General features: G+C 50.4%; 1 protein-coding gene across 1 annotated transcript; it reads right to left on the bottom strand.

Annotated features, from left to right (window-relative positions):
- Positions 1 to 5,002: 5,002 nt before the first annotated feature.
- On the bottom strand, positions 5,003 to 17,357 carry LOC101110219 (keratin, type II cytoskeletal 72). The gene is made up of 9 exons (XM_004006323.6): positions 16,896 to 17,357; positions 14,498 to 14,712; positions 11,848 to 11,908; positions 11,396 to 11,491; positions 10,492 to 10,656; positions 9,778 to 9,903; positions 7,051 to 7,271; positions 6,381 to 6,415; positions 5,003 to 5,595 (listed from the first exon to the last, which is right to left on the bottom strand). Exons 1-9 carry the CDS (start codon positions 17,355 to 17,357, stop codon positions 5,402 to 5,404), a joined length of 1,575 nt encoding a protein of 524 aa, XP_004006372.2. The 3' UTR covers positions 5,003 to 5,401.

Genomic DNA, 17,357 nt, shown 5'->3' with positions numbered 1-17,357 from the left:
ATTTCCAAAGCAAACAAGCAGGCTGCAAGGTGGGCTGTAATTAAGCCAGTCATCCCAATGACAAGCCCTCTATCTCCCATCAGAGCCTCATGCAACCTGATCCAAACGGGATGGAGCAGCCCACTCTCACCCCATCCAGTAGGGGGAAGCTGGAGTGGTGGGCTGGGGGCACCTGCCTCAGGTGTGGGGGAATAGCCATCCCCCCTTCCCTATATCCATATTGTAACTAAGCCTGGGGGCAGGAGTTAGGAGAGGGGTGGGAGAAGGGGAGGAACACCCAGCAGGGCAGGAGCGCCAAGGGGCCTGGATGACCACAGGCAAAGCAGGAACCGAAAGGGAAAAAAATTTGAAAGCAGGATGTCCAGAAAGAAGTATAAGAAATAAGAAGTGTGTGTTTTCAGAAATGAAGCTTGTCTAGCTCCCTGAGTGGTGGGGAGGGCGGAGTTGGTCCTGAGGGGAGGAGCCAAAGCCTAGAGAGGGAGGAAGATGAGGAAGTGGGGGAAGATCGGAGGGAGGCACAGGCATGGCCTGAGCCCCCCATGGATCCATGACAGAATCCTCATTCTTGATTCTCTCTCTCAGCCTACTCTGACTCCTGAAGTGTTTATGGCTGGAGAGACCCCCTAGCCTCACAGTGGAGATCAGCCTGGGTGGAAGGGATGAATTACCTGCTGGCTACAGAGAACCCCCTCACTGGTGGAGGAGGGGCCTAAGCTCCACCCTCCAGGACGCAAGCCTGCCTCGGACTTAGAGGCCCCCAACATTGAAGCAAGTGGGATATTATGTCTGGACGTAATGGTGGTACCAGGACGTGAGTGGTCTGCAACGTGGGCCAGGGAACGCAGAAGACTGGGCACACTGGCTCCCGCTTAAGGGGCAGCATGGACCAAGAGTGGGGCTGCACCTCATAACAGAGGGCCAAGGAGAGGGCTGAGAGGGACCATCAGCCGTGGGAGAGAACCTTCTGGAAATGAACGTGGGCTGGGAGAGCAAAGGAGAATGAAGGAAGAGCTATCAGCCTGGGATTGGAATGGGGCTGGAAGCTACTCTTGACAGTCATGCCTGGGGTGTAGACATGGAGGGATCAGTGGCTGAGGGCTTGCTGAGGACATTTTAATTCGTTTCATCTTCACACCAATCCTACCAAGTAAATACCCTTATTTTTCACTTCACACATGAGGAGGAGCCCTCCTGATGGCTCAGTGGTAAAGAATCTGCCTTGCAATGCAGGAGTTGCAGGAGACGCAGTTTTGATCCCTGGGTCGGGACAATCCTCTAAGAGGAGGAAATGGCTACCCGTTCCGGTATTTTCACCTGAAAAATCCCACGGACAGAGAAGCCTGGTGGGCTACAAGTCCACGGGGTCACAAAAAGATGGACATGACTGAGCGACTAAGCACTTTGCACATGAGGAAACAGGAGCAGCGAGTCTAAGCTGCCCAAGGCGTAATGATGAGCCGCAAAAGAAACAGACTCTCGACTGGCCGGCTGCCGGCGTGTGTCCCCTCAGACCGGGTGATCCCTCTCCAGCCTGCAGCCACCACGCTGTGACTCTTTTGCGTCCAGTGAGTTGGGGGTAGCTTTAAATTAGAACTTGGGGCTGCATCTGGAGTCTCAGCCAGAAGGATCTGGAATCCCTGAGAGAGAGGATGGGTGGGTTTGAAGTAAGACGGAGGGATTCCGGTGATGAACCTCTAAGAGGACAGAACTTACACGGTGGCGTGATGTGGATGTGCGCCAAGTGAGGAGGGAGAGGCAGGGTGGCGGAAATTGATCTGCAGGAGAGGAGACCCTCTGCCTCTCCGCTGGCCTGTGCAGCACTTGCTAACCGTGAGTGTAAGGGCTGAGGGATGGTGCCTTTAGCAGCGGGCTTGTCCTACAAACAGGAGTGGTAGCGGCCCTGGAAGGGAACAGGAGGCAGCTGGCAAAGCGCAGCTCAAACCTCAGAGCAGCTGCCAACGGTGGCTTAAAAAGTCTAAGACACTCCTGGTCTCCAACAAGTCATGTCCCCTTCACCTCCTCCAGGAAGCCTTCCCAGACTGTGTTCAGCTCTGATCCCTCCCTTCCTCTGTAGCCCCTTGGCTGTGCCTCACCATGCCTCCAAGCCCAGATCGTCCTCCAAGCCCCTTTGCCTAGAGAGTGAGAGGTCTCAGAGGGCTCCCCCTGCAGCCGGGACGGGAGACTGGACATAGCACAGGTGAGGCGAGGGCACAGTACTGCTGAGGGATGGGACCTCTCCCTCCCAGGACTCCTGGATCAGCCCATCGAGGAAGAGCTGTCAGACGGTCCCGAATTCCCTGACTAGATGTAAAGAGGTTCAGGCTGTGGCAATGCCAGCGCTACCACAGCCCCGACCCACCCCCAGTCGTGTGAAAGGAGGGATGGGAAAGAAGGAGGGGAGACAGAAGCCAGGGCCTGGGCAACACGGAGGCTGGGGCCTGCCTGGGCATGCCAGGGAGCGAAACAGCATCTCCTCCAGCTGGCAGCTCCACGGTGGGCACAGAGCCTGACCACGGTTGTCTCACACCCTCTTGGTTTTAAGTGTCTTTCCTCCAGAGCCACAGCGTTGGAAGGTGCAGTACCTGGGGCTGATGGCAGAGGGCAGTGTAGGCACAAATTACCAGCACCAAGGAGTTACTCTTCCTGCTTGGAAACGAGCAGTTGGTGCCTGAACCGGACGGGTGTCAATGAATAGACCCAGTGTTTGCCCTGGCCCCGCGCTTAGCCCACCTGAGTCAGGTCTCTGGGCACAGTGCTGCTCTGGACTGACTGCTTGTGGACCAGTGCACAGCTGGTAAACACAAAGGCCCTGTGAACACGCATTAACAGTGATGATTATAATAACAGCCAACATCTGTTGGCTGCAAACTGTATTCCAGATGCTGTATTACTCGCATTATCCCTTTTCATGTGCTCAGCTCTCCTCTGCAGTGAGGACTTTGGCAGGTATGGAGGCATTGTGCATGGCAAACATGGACAGGACTCAGAGCTGGACCCCCAACTCTGCCATTTACTGTGTGCCATTGGGTGGATTATTCTACCCTGTGAGCCTCAGCATATCATGAGTGAGGGTCACATTATAACAAAAATACCTGTTGGGTTGTTGGGAGAATTCACTGTTGCCAGATATACAGTGCTGAGTAGTACCTGGCGTATAGAAAGCGCTCATCAAAAGCCAGCTTGTATCAACCCCATTTTACAAGGGCAGAATCTTGTACCCGGTTACAATCAGCCATTAGAAGAGCCAGGATTTGAAGCCAAAACATATGACGCTCAGCCAGGACGCCAGACATAAGACAGCATGTGCCTGACACAGTCCTGGCTTATGCCTGCTGTCTGCAGATCCAGTTTCGCGTATGCCCAGACTAGAAGTGCCTCAATTTGGTTGATAAATTCTATAAATAGCATACACGTGGATGAATGTAAGACACAAATCTCTTAACACAACTGTGTTTCATCACTTGCATGCCAAATCATCAGCACACGTGTGTTACATGAGCTCTTCCTCCCCAGTGAAGGTGGGTGAGACGGAGCCGTGCATACCTGTGGCAAACGTTACGCTGAGTGCTGACCAGGAGCCAGGCTGAGAGCCCCAGAACGGAACACGGGGCTCTGAGGAGCGGGGGAGGGGACAGACCTGTGGGCAGCTAACATGACACCAGGAAAACAGAGCCTCAACTGTCCTATGGGTTCAGGAACAGTGCTATGGATGAGCAGGGCCCCGGTCCCCACTCTGCGGCTCATCAGGGCTGTGAACGTGGGCAGAGTGCTCAGCCATCTGGGCCTCTGTTTGCCGGCCTATACTGGTGCGGGGATTCAAGGAGTTATTGGCCACAAACCCTAACGTTCCAGCTCATTTATGCTTTTATGACTTGATGGAATCCACATGGAGGGACCAGAAAATGCATGCCCACAGGAGGGGGCAGTTCAGCTGGCCCACCAAGGATGAGCAGGCTTTCAGGAAATGGGGCATGGGCACTCGAGATTGGAAGTTACATTTGCCAAGGTCCCGAGGTGGGAAAAGTCCTGGCCTCCAGGAAGGAAGACTGGAGTATGAAGCTGGGGAATGATGGGGGGGAGAAGGGGTCACATGCATCCTGAAGTTCACCCTCAAACGAAGCTCATCGTTGGAAGGTGGCCTTGCCCTAGAGGACTCTGCTCTTCAGCACCTTGTTCAAGGCGACTGTGTCAACTGCTTCTGAGAAAACATTCTTACAGAAGCATACACATGCATTAAAGAACGCTCTTCTTACTCCACTTAATTTTTCTTCACAGAAATCCTCACTGCCTGACATATCCTGCGTTTCTTTGTTAACTGCTGATTTTTACTCTCCCCACCAGACTGTGAGCTCCCCAAGGACAGGCTCTACGTGCTGGTTTGCTGACTCCTGTATTCCCTGTGCCTGACGATGCCAGACTCCCCAAAGCTCGTGAGCCACTGCCCCATAGACACAGTAGGCTCAGAGGCATACACAGGCAGGCGGGCGCGCTGGCCTCAAACTTGAGGATGGATAAGAGTCAGCTGCAAGAAGAGGAAAGCAAGGCTGGTGTGGGAGACTGAGGAGGAAAGGAAGAAGCAGGAATGACTCTGACAAGGGACAGTTGTAGGGACTATGGGAGCTTTTGAGAGGCGGGGCAGGAAGCCGCGCTGAAACTCAGACACCTGAGTCCTGGGGTGACTCAGCTCCTTGATCACAGCGGCCTGAGCGTCTTTGTACGGGGGGCGACTGTTCCCATCTCACAGGGCCATTGTGTGGCCTACCTGGAGTAAGTGCCTAGGTACCCAGGAAGACCCAAGCCTGCCTAGAGGCAAATCTGCAACAAATCTCTGCTGTTTACAAGGAGCAGCTCTCAACCAATGCCTCCCTGGCCCAGAACCAGACGGCAAAGATCCGTATCAGACCAGGGACCCAGAAGGAAGCAGGAGCTGGACCAAGAAAAGTTGGATGGGGCAACTCAGATGTCAGCATGCCGGGCAACAGATTCAACACTGAGAATCAGATGCTATTGACCGTTTATTGCAGAGAAGCAGAGAACTGGGCATGACCCCAATCAGAGGACAATGAGAACCCCTTGACTGTGAAGACCCAGAAAGGAGGACAGAGGGGCTTGCCCCTAGTCACAGAGAAGCATCCTGGGGATGTATGTAATCTCTGGATACAGGGCAGTGACCCAGAGAAAGGTGCCCAAGGAGGAGGTCGTGAGAGAGAGAGCCTGTGGCTGGACGACCTGCATCAGAGCATCACCCCACTGGGAACAAGGAGCAGGGATGGGACCAAGGCTGTGGTTATGGAGGAAGCACTTCCTGACTTGGGAAGGGGACCCAGAAGAGGAGATGAGGACATGGCGAGATGGGTGAGGTTTGCAGCTTTCTGCTCGTGAGCCAGCCTTCATCTGCCCTTCATCTTGAGGCCTTTTTGGTTGCACAGCTACTGCCTGAGGTTTTGGCAGGAGCATCCTTGAGCTCACTGCCTCCACAGCTGCCTTTGGTTTTGACATCCACCGCTGAGGATTTATAGCTGTAACTGCTCGAGGCACCAAAGCCCATGCTGAAGCCAGTGCCTCCTGCCCCAGCGCTGGTGTTGCTGATGACGGCTGCAATCAGCAAGAAAAGACCCAGTTCATTCAGCCTCCTGGGACATCCTGATCATTCCCCTAGTTCTCTCCCCCTGGGTGGCTTCACATGGAGACACACCCTCCATTGTCTATTTTTAGTTTACTAAGAGATTTTCATCAGCACTGGTCATTTTTCATGTACTTGACCCCATGTATTTGACCTTTTCCTAATTATTCTATGTTGATCTATCAATGCCAGACTGTAAGCACTAGCAGTCTTTATCAGTGAATTTCCATCTGGATAGGACCAGATGAAGAAAGGCACTTCAAGGAGGCCTTCTGATGCTTCTGCTAAAGACAGGGGCTGCTGGGAGTACCCTACAATAGAACCCTGCGTTCTCTCTAGCTTTTGAGTCTGCAGGAGGTTATTTCTGCTTTTTCCATCATTCAGCCAGTCAGGCTCCTCTCATTCCTTCTTACTTCAATCCAGTACCTCTCTTATGGACTGGCCTCAAAGAAATGGAACGTAGTCATTAAGTATCATTCTTACAGTAGACTTTGGGACTATATACTGTTGGATATCATTTGGTCTCTTTACAGGTTATACAAAGGTATATACTTTTGTATAACCTGTATTAATATAGTATTTCACGATACTGTTTTTCTCCTTGGTTACTAAATCCAGCTCCCTCTTTGTGCCCCTAAGTCTCCCCTTAACCCACTCGGTTATTGTTATTCTAACTTTTCTTTGGTGTCATGAAAATAGGGGGACTTCGACTTCTGGTAGGTGACCAAGGGCAGAACTAGGCACTGCAGACACTTACAGATGCTCACGGAATTTGGATATTCACCAGACATCCTGCAGAGGGAGAGAGAAAATCAGATAAACCTCCCTAAACCTCTTCGATCCAGGGAGATACCTCTGTGAATCAGCTTCTCCTCTCAGATGTGCCTTCCACTCCAGCCCAGCCTTCTTTCTTCCCAAACACCTGAGTGGGACCTCTCAAGAAACAGAGAGCTAAGACGAAAAGTCTGCTGCAGGGAGTCAGCCTCCCCATCAAAGTGGCTTTGGGATTATCTGATGTGTGGGATAATTGTGCTCCTGCTTCTGACTAGTTATGCCTTTGGTCCGAGACAATTAAGAGGAGTGAGCTCACATCCTCGCTGGGCCTCAGGCTTTGCCAGAGCAACCTTGAACCTAGGTGATGCTTGGAGACCGTCTTGCCCCTCCCACTCGCCTCAAGAATGAATCATGAAGGGCCAGGGATGCTCTATTTCTCAATGTCTTCAATTCTTCCCCTGCCACCTCTTTGGGATGTTTACCGTCTTGTCCTTCTTGCTGTCTAACTCTGATCTTTCCTACTGCACCATGTCAAAACCATTTTAATAGAGTTTCACCTCAGTAGGACCTGAACAAAACCAAACTGTTTGCCCTCAACCTTCCTACTAAAGCACGGAGATAATGCTCCAAACAAAAGACATCCTCCCCCTCACCTGCACTCCTCGCCCTCCAGCAGCTTGCGGTAGGTGGCGATCTCCATGTCCAGGGCCAGCTTGGTGCTCATCAGCTCCTGGTACTCACGCATCATCCTGGCCAGCTCCTCCTTGGCTTGGAGCAGGGCGGCCTCCAGCTCATCCAGCTTGGCCCGGGCGTCCTTCAGGGCACAGTCGCCCTGCTGCTCAGCATCGGCGATGGCCATCTCCAGGTTGGAGCACTGAGGGGCAAATGGATTCAGTGCTTTGGGTCAGAGCATAGCTCTGAGATCCTGCTCAGAAGACCTCCCTTCTTTTGACCCTGATTGGTGGTAAATGCTTTGAGGTCCTTCTGGTTTTCCCATTTTCTGAACATCACTAGAGGTGATGTCTAGAATCTGTCCTTCCCCCTAACTCCAGGCACAGTTCAGTCCAGCTCATGCTATGGCATGTAAAGGTGGAGTGTCCTTATCTTGGGAGAGAGGAGGGGAAAGGTATTGATTGAGAAGGTGGCCAGCTGGGCACACGACTCCATCGTCTCCCTCCTAGTCTATAACATCGTCTGTTCTGCCAACCTTAAAAATTCTACCAACCCTAAAAAGTCTCTGGGTCACTGGCCTTAATTCTGTCCCATAGTGTAAAAGATATCTTGGGAGATACTATAAATAGTGGGAAAAAAATAGAGACCAATCAAGTTCCTATTAATAAAATGTCTATCCAATAATCCTACCCCACAGAGGATCTGGCCTCCCAAATTGCGCAGAGACTCCTGCTACAAGGCAACAGCTTCCAATAATACTTTTGCATAACTATCAGGTTTTACTAGTTTACAAACTTCACTTTTAGGTGTTACTTGCAGAAGCAAACTGCAGGTGGGCCTCAGCACTGCATCCAGGGGAAGCTGGGCAGATGGAGGGTTGTCTTGAGCCTTTCAGTCATGAGCGTGTTTGCCAGTCACTGGGTTAGGTTTTGGTGGGATCTAAGGATCTGTCCCCTTCTTCTGGAGTCAAAGTTGCTTCACCCCAAGGACAGCAGCTGGTCCCAAGGCCAAATGGAACTTTTCACTGCTATGCAGGTGGTGCTACCCTCCTCAGCCAGGCAGGCCCCCAGCCATACAAGCATCCACAGTGTTTTGGGTGAGTGTTCACAGCCTCAGCAGGAAAACCTAGGACCCAGCTATTGAACCAGGGAAAAGCATCACCGTCCTCAGGACTATGGAGACCTAATTATTAGGGAGGATGCAGTAAACTCTACAACTCAAATTCCACCAAACTGTCCTCTGTTCTTTCTCACTGACCGAGATCCTGCAGGTGAACCTGGGGAACTCTGGAAGCCTGGGTCTTGTGAGCGTGGCATGAGTTGAAAGCAGGACCTGAAATGGTTTCTTTGAAATAATTAGCAGCTGAATTCTGGAGCCACTGGATGCAGAGTCTGCATGTTTAACTGTGGGCTTCTTTGGTGGAGAGGTCCAAAGGCAGGAAAGCACCTTGGCTGAGAGCCCTCAAGAGGAGCCGTCTTGGGGACCAAGCATCAACAGTGACCCCACTGGCTCCCCGAGGAGGACATCTCCCCTGACCTCCAAAGCATGGTGGCCTTTTCATCACAAATGTCATTTTCTGGTAATAAGTTTGCCTAAACTGGTACACAGAGCATTTTATCAGATAAATAGACTAACGGGTACCAAAGGTAGCTTCAAACACCTTGTGTTTTTCTTTTATTTATGCAGAATTTGATTAAGTAAAAATACCATAGGTTCTTAATTAGTCTATCTTTTTTCTTTCCACTGTTGGAGGAGGGGTGTGTGTGTGTGTGCGCACATGCCCGTGCATAAGCAGGGCAGAGGAGGGAAGGAGATAGGGAACTTGACTTGCCCAGGAAGCTGAGATCTTAAATCCTTGCACCAAACTCCACAAACTTTGGGAGATTCATGAGTTTGCTTGCTTTGGAATCGTAAGCGTGGCCCCGTATTGTGTTCCTATGGACTACGTTCAGCATAGTGCCCCCCACAGACAACCGCAGGAAAGGGCAAACACTGAGCAGAGCCCCATGCCAAGACTAGTGTTGGGTGTGTGTGTGGTGGGGGTCAGGGTTGGGTGGCATCTTCCTTCTCCACTCTCTTCTAAAATTCTAAAATCCACTGCTGGCTCTCCTTCCTCTGGCATGGATTCATCATGGGAAATTTCCAAACCCTTTCACCAATTGCAATGGGTCTAAGGTCCACTGCCCTCTTTGAAGACTGCCCATAATCCACCCATTCTTACCTAGGGGTGTCCTGCTCCCTGCCACCCACCCATCATGGACCTTCTGCTCAGGGTGGGCGTCTTTTCTTCTAACACACATGCCAACCTCACATCCACTGCTCCTGTGGGTTCCTTCACCAGACCCCCTTCCCTCTCCTTTCTGCCTTCCATCCCGAGGTAATCCACCTCCTACAGGAAGCCTCACTCGGGTCCTCATTTATCCAGAGCCCTTTGGAAGCCCTGCAGCACTTAGGGAGTGTGATGCGCAACAAAGGATGCTACATCCTCCCATATGGATTCCTACTGTTCTCTCCTGAGAGATCTTGTTTTACCCTTTGTAATAATGAGCTTCATACAGATTGGTACAAGATCCTCACGGTACTGGGAGGGGCAGGATGCTCTTCTCATGTGTATAGTCTGGTACAACTGCTCTCATACTGACTGTACCAAACCATAATTATTCTCAAACCAATGAGTGCTGTCAGCTGACTCCTTTCATAGAACCCACCTGCTTCTTCACATTCCCAATCTCCGAGCGGATCCTCTGGATCATCCGGTTGAGATCTGAGATCTCAGCCTTGGTGAGTTTGAGGTCATCCCCGTGCTGGCCCGCTGTGGCTTGCAGCTCCTGGATCTGAGATTGGGGAACAAGAGATGAAGAGCACAGGACAGTTGAGAATTCAGCCCTTAGGGTGTTGGAGGAGAGGGAGAGTGACAGGGCACCATTCTCTTTATCTAAGCAGCGCAGGCACAAGAGGAGGAGGGAAGAGGGGAGAAGACAACCCTTTCCTTCTGGATAGGAAGACCGGCCCCAGTTCAACAGGATCCTTGGTTTCTCAAACCTGAACTTCCTGTCCCCGTTTTGACAAAGTTGGAAACAGAAGGAAAGCTGAGATAGTGGATGGTCCACCGAAACGGCGTCAGAATCTCATTGATGCTGTGACTGATGTGGCCTCAGCTGTCAGCAAGGGCCTTAGTGAGGGAAGGGCTAAGCCCACACATGGCCCCCAGTACCTGCCACGGCTGTGGTGGATCTCTCTGGACCGCAGGAAGGCATTTCCACAAGGCCCAACTCCAAGAAGCAGGAAGTCTCTGCCCAGCCCCAACACACATGCACACTCACGTGCAAGTACACACGTGCACGCATGATGACAGGGTGGCAGCTGTGGTCTCTGGGCCTCAGCTCACCTTGGTCTGGTATAGCGCCTGGGCCTCAGCTCACCTTGGTCTGGTACAGTGCCTCGGCCTCGGCCTTGCTCTTCAGGGCAATCTCCTCGTACTGGGCACGGACCTGGGCGATAATGCTGTCCAGGTCAAGGTCGCGGTTGTTGTCCATGGACAAGATGACGGACGTGTCGCTGATGTGGGACTGGATCTGAGCGATCTCCTGGAGGACAGTTAGGGGAAGGGAGTCAGTTAAAGGTTTCCGAAGGTCGGGGGGTGTCCCTTTTCTTGATCCTCTCCAGCAAATCCCCTGCTTCCCCTTCCTGCCCCTACTTGGCACATGAGCTCTGCCTTCAGCAGAGGCCTGCAGTGCTCAGGCCTGTGGGTGTGAGATGAAAACATGGAGCTTTCCACCCAGCATGGGACTGCCCTCTCCGTCACACCTGCAGGACTCCTCCCACACCACCCACCCTCTCTGCACCAACAGCCACCACGGATCAGTCTGAACTCCTTATGCGGCACTCGGTCCTCTAGAGAGTCGCCAGTGAACCCCCACTTCTCCGGGCCCCTCATACTTTAGCACAACTCCAGCCCCAGGTCTCCCCTCATTCTGTTCCTTCAGGCTGGAGTCCATGCCCTTCCCTGCACCCACGGAGATCTTGCTCACCTTTCTCCATTCCGCTGCTCTCCCAAAGCTCATTTACATGCTGTTTTCCCTACCAGACTATGATTCCTAGAAGACAGGAATCATTTCTCCTCCATAACAGTCTCCTCAAAGCCTACCCCTATGGCTCAGCACATAGTAGGGCCTCAGCAAATGGCAGCTGTACTGACAATGCGGGTCAGTACAGAGGTCAAAAGGCCTCTCGGCCAACCTTTGGTCATGTGACCATCCAGGCCAAGGGCCAGAAACCACTTGCAAGAGGAACAGACCACACCAGAGAGCTCAGCAGGGTCCTTACCCCTTCATAGAGGCACTTCAAGAACTTGATCTCATCTGTCAAGGAGTCCACCTTGGCCTGCAGCTCGACCTTGTTCATGTAGGCGGCATCCACGTCCTGGGGAACACAGAGAGGGGCCTGCCTCTCCCCCTGCCCTCCCTCCTGCCACAAGGAGCCCCAGGTTCCCTGCTCTCTCCCCTTCCGCCATGCTTCACTGGGAGGCTGGATCCCTGAGAGCAAACCAACCACTGTGCAGGGCCACGGCTGCACCTGGATCTAAAGTGGACAGCTTCTGGAAGCAGCACACTGCCCGGGCAAGGGGCTTGAAGAGATGAGTGGGACATTAGAATCCTAGCCATCTCTGCTAGAGACTAAGTGACCCATAGGTCCCTTTCCTCATCCTACAAACATCCTCATGCCAGGCGCCTAGGGAGCCCCCAGGCTTCTTGCAGCCCTCCCCACCCGCCTCTTACCTTCTTGAGCATCACAAACTCATTCTCAGCAGCTGTGCGTCTGTTAATCTCCACCTCGTACCTGTGTGGGGCAAGAGAAAGGAGCGTCACCAGTGGGACAGTTCCGTTCTGCAAATGCTCACTGAGCAGTGAGCAATCACCTCTGTGCCAAAAGCTGCAAGGCAATGACCCACAACCTGTGCTTTATGTTCCCTCAGGGCACGGAGAGCCTTCTCAAGGGGGATGAGACAAGGAGAGGTTTAAGGGAATCAATGTGCAGCTCCTTCGCTCATAGTTAGGCTACCCTAAAATGTCTCTACTTGGGAATGCATCTGTGATGGAGACATCATGCATGTTCTGCTGTCCCACCTTCCTCGTGACAACCAAAAGTCGCCCCCCTCCCCACCAGCTGGCACCTTAGTACGAGCCCTAGCCGGAGGAGAAACTTCGCAGGCACCAAACAAAATGCTATTCCCACGTTCACTCTGTAAGTTATGCCTGTTTCTTACACAGGTGAAGCAAGGTCTTGGAAATAGGGTGTTTGGATGGGGGTGAGATATTCTCCTTACACCACATATTGTGGCTTGGAGGGTCAAGAGCACTGATCATTTCACTTAAAGATCTTACTATTCCATCCCTTACTATTATCAAAGGACACGTCACCTCCCCCCAGGGTCTTGTAGATGGAATATAAAAATATAAGCAGAAAAGGGGTAGGTGGGGAAGGGGTGCGGGGCTGGGGTCCCACATTCCCTCTTTCCCTCATGCCTTGCCTCCTATCCATGCGGCCTTTTGTTTAAAAAGAATAATAGGATTCTTTAAAAAACATAATACAGGATATTTGTGAGAGCAAACAAAAGAGAGCATTGGAAAGAAATGATTTGTGCCCCCAAAAGGGCTATTTTTCATACACATTAACTTGAGCAATTCTTTTCAGCTTTTTACTTCCTAAGTCACATCACTGGCTGCCAAGAAAATAAAGTTGTGTTGGATGGCTGAAGTAGTACAGATTAGTGAAGTGGGTTATTTAAAGTATTTAAACAGTGGGACATTTTCTGAGACTGCCAGATTTTTCTAGTTGCACTGGGTAAAACACAGAAAACAGCTTATATGATTTCTCAGATTCTGTGCGTGTTATTCAAAAGATAATCTAAAACTCCTTTCTATCAAGTTATACTATGAAATAGTTGTTTCCATCACAATTTTATCTCATATTATCTTACATGTTATCACATTATATCCATCCTATTAACAAAAATAAAACTATATGCTAATTGAAGACCAATTAGCTTTTAGCACCTTATGTCTTTCCACTTCATAAAATACATTGGAAAAGTTTGATCATGATGGCTATCAAAATTGATGACATTCATATATTATAACTTCTCATCATTTACTTCTAAAAATTGAATATCAGAGTTCAATATACACATACGACATTTATAAAGAGAAACTGCATTTTACATTACTATGGACTTAATAAATAACATATAATTTTAAAAAACAGATTAAAACGTATAATTAAAAGTTAAACCATGACAGAGTACACATGGATTTATCTTGTTTTAGAATATAGATGTATTAATTATGTTAAATCTGCATCATTTTAACCTTTAATGTTTTCAATAACATGCTGTGCAAAATGTCACCCTTAGTTTATTGCTGAGTGGATTTTAAAATAGTCCTGAGTGCATGTTTATATTTTGACTTGAATTTGAATATTAAACCACACTTTTTCTGATAGGAAGCAACTCTATTTCTCTGGTTTCACAACGAAAGCTAGATTCTATAGATTAAATGAACCAAAATTTTGGAAACTGTATTTGAGTGTGAACGCATATTTAAAGAAGGGGCTCTCTGGAGGTGTTCTTTAAGCCTGTCCCCACAATCTGTGTGCTTTCAGAAGTCCAGGACTACATCACCGCCACCTTCAGGGGCTCCATACAGAGCTCAGGCCAGAGTTCCACTTAAGGGGGACTTCAGTAGAGATGGATGGGCAGATCAAAAATGAACCAAGAAAAAAAGCCCAGTCCCAACCATCTTCACCACCTTGTGGCAGAAGTCACCTATCCCCAAAAATCCTAACACTTGGAAGCAAACCACCAAAATATCAGATCACACCAAGCATGGGGCATCAGTCTCTCTCCTCATAGGTTCAGCTTAGAAGGAGAAACCATCTCCTGTCCAAGTACACTCTCGACTGTTCTCTTTAATAGTGGAATTCAGCAACATGGAGATGCCTCACCATGAAAAAAACCAAAACCTTTTAAAAACTCATTTTTGCTTAGCTTTAAGATGTGTTCTGAGATTGGAAGGGTGTCTCCTTCTATAGGAGTCCTGGCAACCCCTATAGAAAACCTCACTCAGGAGGAGCTACAAAGCCATTTGGGTTGTTCATCTGGTTTTGAGACAATTTTCTCCCCCGCCCCACATTCTTCCATTTTCAATGTTTAAAATGAGCGCATCATCTCCTGGGCAATTTGGAGCACCATTTTGGGTAGATCTTTTCTCTTCCTACATTTCATCCTGTCTAGATCTCTCTCCCTCCCTTACAAGAAAAAGTAGTAATGAGATCAGCAAAGGATTCAAGAAGACAAAATTGCTGGCTCCAAACCACAACCTCATCTATAATCAAGACCTTCCAGTGGTGTTTCTCCACCTCTCCACTCACCTCTTCTTATAGTCCTCTACGACATCACGCATGCTCCTCAGCTCCGAGTCCAGCCTCACCCGGTCCCCGGACAGCGTCTCCAGCTGCTTCCGCAGGTTGCTAGTGTAGCCCTCGAGGATGGGCTCCAGGTTGTTCTTACAGTTGTTCAGGTCCAGCTGCTGCAGCAGCTCCCACTTGGTCCCCAGCACCTGGTTCTGCTGCTCCAGGAACCTCACCTGGAAACCAAAGGTGGTCATAGCCCCCAGATCCCCCCCAAGTGCTCTTGCCTCTCAAGAGTGAGGACAGGGCCCTGGAAATCAGAAGGTGTCATCCTGCAGTGGGAGTCAGGAAAGAGCCAGGTTCCTCAGAGAGTGGATTCAGCCCGAGGGACATGCCCACCTTGTCTCTAAGACAAGAAACAGGATCCAGTTTTAAATGAAATCAGGAAGTGGGTGTAAGCCATGCTGTCTATCATCTGCCACCATGACTTACCATGTGGTTAAGGCAGCATCTTTTGCTATAAATGCTGGTGTTTTTGGAGTGAAGGGAAGTGAGAAGCAGGAAGAAATAGTGACTGGGGAATGGCACTGGAAAGTCACTCTGGTAACATGCATGTTCTTTCTTACACGCAGTCTACATCACTCCTGGTTTGTTTCTTTCATTGGTTTTGGAGGCAGATTGTCACATCTTTAAACTCAACATTCAAAAAAGTAAGATCATGGCATCTGGTTCCATCACTTCATGGCAAATAGATGGGGGCGGGGCGGGGGAATGGAAAGAGTGACAGATTTTATTTTCTTGGGCTCTAAAACCACTGCAGACAGTGACTGCAGCCACAAAATTAAAAGACGCTTGCTCTTTGGAAGAAAAGCTATGACTAACCTAGACAGCGTATTAAAAGCAGAGACATCACTTTGCCAACAAAGGTACGTGTAGTCAAAGTTATGCTTCTTCCAGTAGCCATGTACAGATGTGAGAGCTGGACCATAAAGAAGACCATAAAGAGTGCCAAAGAACTGATGCTTTTGAACTGTGGTGTTGGAAAAGACCCTTGAGAGTCCCTTGGACAGCAAGGAAATCAAAGCAGTCAATCCTGAAGGAAATCAACCCTGAATATTCATTGGAAGAACTGATGCTGAAGCTCAAATACTTTGGCCACCTGTTGCAAAGAACCAACTTATTGGAAAAGACCCTGATGCTGGGAAAGATTGAGGACAGGAGAAGGGAATGACATGATGGTTAGACAGCATCACTGACTCAATGGACATGAGTTTGAGCAAACTCTGGGAGATAGTGAAGGACAGGGAAGCCTGGTGTGCTGCAGTCCACGGGTTGCAAAGAGTCGGACACGACTGAGCAACTGAACAACAATCACATCTTTACAAATCTATTCGTACTTGACGGAAGGTTTCTCATTTTTGTACTGAATAACGTCAGGCCTCTGCTACGCCAACGTTCCTCTTCTTACCAATCTCTTTAGTTATTTCTTCCACTCCTGCCCTCTGTCCTCCAATACTTCACTTCCTCTTCCCATGTACAGTTGGGAGGGATACAGGCTACTATTGCTGCCTCTTCTATTACCCTGGCACATTTCTTAGCTTCCCTCTATCTTAATTTGAGCTTCTGTAAGAGAGAGTGATCACTGAATCATGGGTTGATAAATGAGAACCACTTGGGTCAACACCAGGCACTGAGGAGCATCAGCTCTTATTCGTATCATATCCCTCATGGTCTAGATCTTTCCAGGTGGAGACAAGAGAAGCCCATTCGTTGTCTCCTCCCATTCAGCGGGGTCACTGCCTATGACTCCAGAGCCATCTTCTCTGTTGCCCCGATTTCTGGACATACGCACACCTACACAACATACACACACATAATTTGGCATGCCCTCCTTCCAAATCTTCTCCCCTCAGCACCTTCACTGTTCCAGCCCTTTTCTCTCACCTCCTCTAAAAACCTTCCTGGTTTACATCCTTATCCCACTTCCTACCTTCTAGGTCTTTCTCACCCACCAGGCATCCTGTCCTGGGACACCCCCTGTCCTGGAACTGCAAACCCATCTCTCTGTTTGGTAGTGAGAGCACTCAGGGGGCCCAGTATGCATCTCCTGCCCCTGACACCTCCCTCCCTTTCCTGAGTCTTTTCCTGCAAGGAAGGAATGAAGCTCCTCTTTAAGGGGAAGGGCGGGGTGAAGGTATGCCAGGCACTGTTTTAAGCACCTTAGAAACATCCAGTTCATCTTCATTATAACCTTATGGGGTTAGAGCTTTTCTTGTGCCCATTTTACACAAGAGGCAAGGGAAGTTCAGAGAGCATAACTAACGTGCCCAAGTTCCCACGCCAGTGGCAGGGGCAGAGTGAGACCCCTGCATGTACACTGGTCACCAAGGCATGGACCGGTAGACGCCCCAGCACCAACCTTGTCAATGAAGGAGGCGAACTTGTTGTTCAGAGCCTTGATCTGCTCCCGCTCCTGGGCGCGCACTTTCTGGATCTCTGGGTCCAGCTCCACATTGAGCGGGGACAGGAGGCTTTTGTTGATGGTGACCTGAGGGATGCCGCCCGGCGGGCACACGGATGGACATGTGGGCCCCAGCCCCGCGCTGCCGAAGACGGTGCCCACGAAGCCTCCCCGGCGGCCACCACCTGTGGCCACACAGGGACCCAGCACGGAGCCGCCCCGCCCGGCCGTGGAGCTCAGGGCCAGGCGCCGGCCACCCCCGCAATTGAAGAGGCTCCTGCTGCCGAAGGTGGCCGTGCCCTTGACGCCGCTGGCCCGGAATGAGGCGGTGCTGCTGCTGACCCGACTGGAGATGATGGCAGAGCAACCGCTGAAGGCCAGGCGCTCCCCACCGGGGTAGAGGTTCAACTGGCGGCTCAT

Source organism: Ovis aries, chromosome 3, assembly GCF_016772045.2.
Source record: "Ovis aries strain OAR_USU_Benz2616 breed Rambouillet chromosome 3, ARS-UI_Ramb_v3.0, whole genome shotgun sequence".
NCBI lineage: Eukaryota > Metazoa > Chordata > Mammalia > Artiodactyla > Bovidae > Ovis > Ovis aries.
This window is presented reverse-complemented; position numbering and strand designations above follow the sequence as displayed.

What these genes read in the sequence shown, in the direction of transcription:
- LOC101110219 (XM_004006323.6), bottom strand. Translation starts at nt 17,357, where the DNA reads ATGAGCCGCCAGTTGAACCTCTACCCCGGTGGGGAGCGCCTGGCCTTC. An exon ending in AGTTTGTGATGCTCAAGAAG is followed by an intron (nt 11,492 to 11,847) that starts GTAAGAGGCGGG and finishes TGTGTTCCCCAG; the next exon opens with GACGTGGATGCCGCCTACAT. An exon ending in TGAAGTGCCTCTATGAAGGG is followed by an intron (nt 10,657 to 11,395) that starts GTAAGGACCCTG and finishes ACTGTCCTCCAG; the next exon opens with GAGATCGCTCAGATCCAGTC.